The 1503-nt window shown below is 36.1% G+C and overlaps 1 protein-coding gene across 2 annotated transcripts in view; it reads right to left on the minus strand.

Annotated features, from left to right (window-relative positions):
• LOC106476966 (agrin-like) overlaps positions 1-1503 on the minus strand; it is an 8870-nt gene that overhangs the window by 6295 nt on the left and 1072 nt on the right. For both annotated transcript variants that reach the window (XM_022380697.1, XM_022380696.1), the window contains exons 2-3: positions 917-1051; positions 83-329 (exon numbers count right to left, since the gene is read on the minus strand). In XM_022380697.1, the coding sequence (XP_022236405.1) occupies positions 83-329; positions 917-1051 (382 nt within the window). The remainder of the gene's footprint in view (positions 1-82; positions 330-916; positions 1052-1503) is intronic.

The raw sequence follows: 1503 nt of genomic DNA on the forward strand, positions 1-1503 counted from the left end.
CGACTACTATCAAAAGTAATAAATAGTTCTACTCACGACACACTGGCGACTCCTACCAAAAATAATAAATAGTTCTACTCACGACACACTGGCGACTCCACTTCCCAAGTCGAACCGAAGCTGGACAAACCCATCAACTAAGTTCAATGATACAAAGTCGCCACCTGGCGGACTCTCCTGACCGTTATATAGCAGCAATCCATCAAGTTTATATGTTAGGAACCATACTTCGATTGTAAAAGCCAGTCCAACGCTGGGTAATGTCGGTAATTGAAGAAAAGACTCTCCATTAAACTCAGGAACTGTCACTTCTTTAACATCTCTGTGGACTGAAACAATAATAATAATACGATCAATACGGTGTCAGACGTTAATGTTTCATTCTATACTATGTGATGTGACGAGCACAGTCTTATTGTTTAATGTCATTAATGATGGCACGAATTACAAAATCAAAGATTTTATTAAAATATTAACTTAAATTCATAAGAATATAAAAATGAATTTTGACTGATATACAGCGAATGACTTAATATATTAATTGTGCACAATTGTAGAAAAACTAAATCTATTAGATAACAACAACAACAACAACCAATACACGCTTTCACATAATTATAAAACGCATCTTTTCAAAGTCTAAAAAGAACTCTTTCGTGTGGCACTTGAAATGTTATCATTCTACATCTGAAAGGAGCACCCACTCGAACGCCCCGCCCCCAGTGGCTCAGCGTTCATTCCGAAGGTTTATAATCCTGAAAACTGGGCTAGGATATCCGCGGTGGGCACAGCACAGTGAATACAATAAGTTCGGTGAAAAGAAATAAATAAACAAGATTATCAGCAACATTAAATACATCCTAATTATATCGCTTCGTAACAAACCTACCGATCTCATACGAGTTCTCAAACTTACGTTCTTCGCAGTGAATCCCTCGCCTTCCTCGTGGACACTTGCAGGAATAGCCTCCTTGGGATAGCACTGCGCAAGTAGCACCCTGGGCACAAGGGTTACTAGCGCAAGAGTTGAGAGAAAATTCACACTGTTCTCCTGCAACATTTTCACAAAAATAAAAACTGTTCATGATTCAGAAACAGTTGTACAGTTTATGTGTTAACATCAAACATTTATACAGTTTATGTGTTAACATGAACACAGTTGTACAGTTTATGTGTTAACATCAAACAGTTGTACAGTTTATGTGTTAACATCAAACATTTATACAGTTTATGTGTTAATATCAAACAGTTGTACAGTTTATGTGTTAACATGAACACAGTTGTACAGTTTATGTGTTAACGTCAAACAGTTGTACAGTTTATGTGTTAACATCAAACAGTTGCACAGTTTATGTGTTAACATCAAACAGTTGTGCACTTTATGTGTTAACATCAAACAGTTGTGCAGTTTATGTGTTAACATCAAACATTTCTACAGTTTATGTGTTAACATCAAACATTTCTACAGTTTATGTGTTAACATCAAACAGTTGCACAGTTTAT

The sequence above is a fragment of the Limulus polyphemus genome, unplaced genomic scaffold (assembly GCF_000517525.1).
Source record: "Limulus polyphemus unplaced genomic scaffold, Limulus_polyphemus-2.1.2 Scaffold12312, whole genome shotgun sequence".
Lineage (NCBI taxonomy): Eukaryota > Metazoa > Arthropoda > Merostomata > Xiphosura > Limulidae > Limulus > Limulus polyphemus.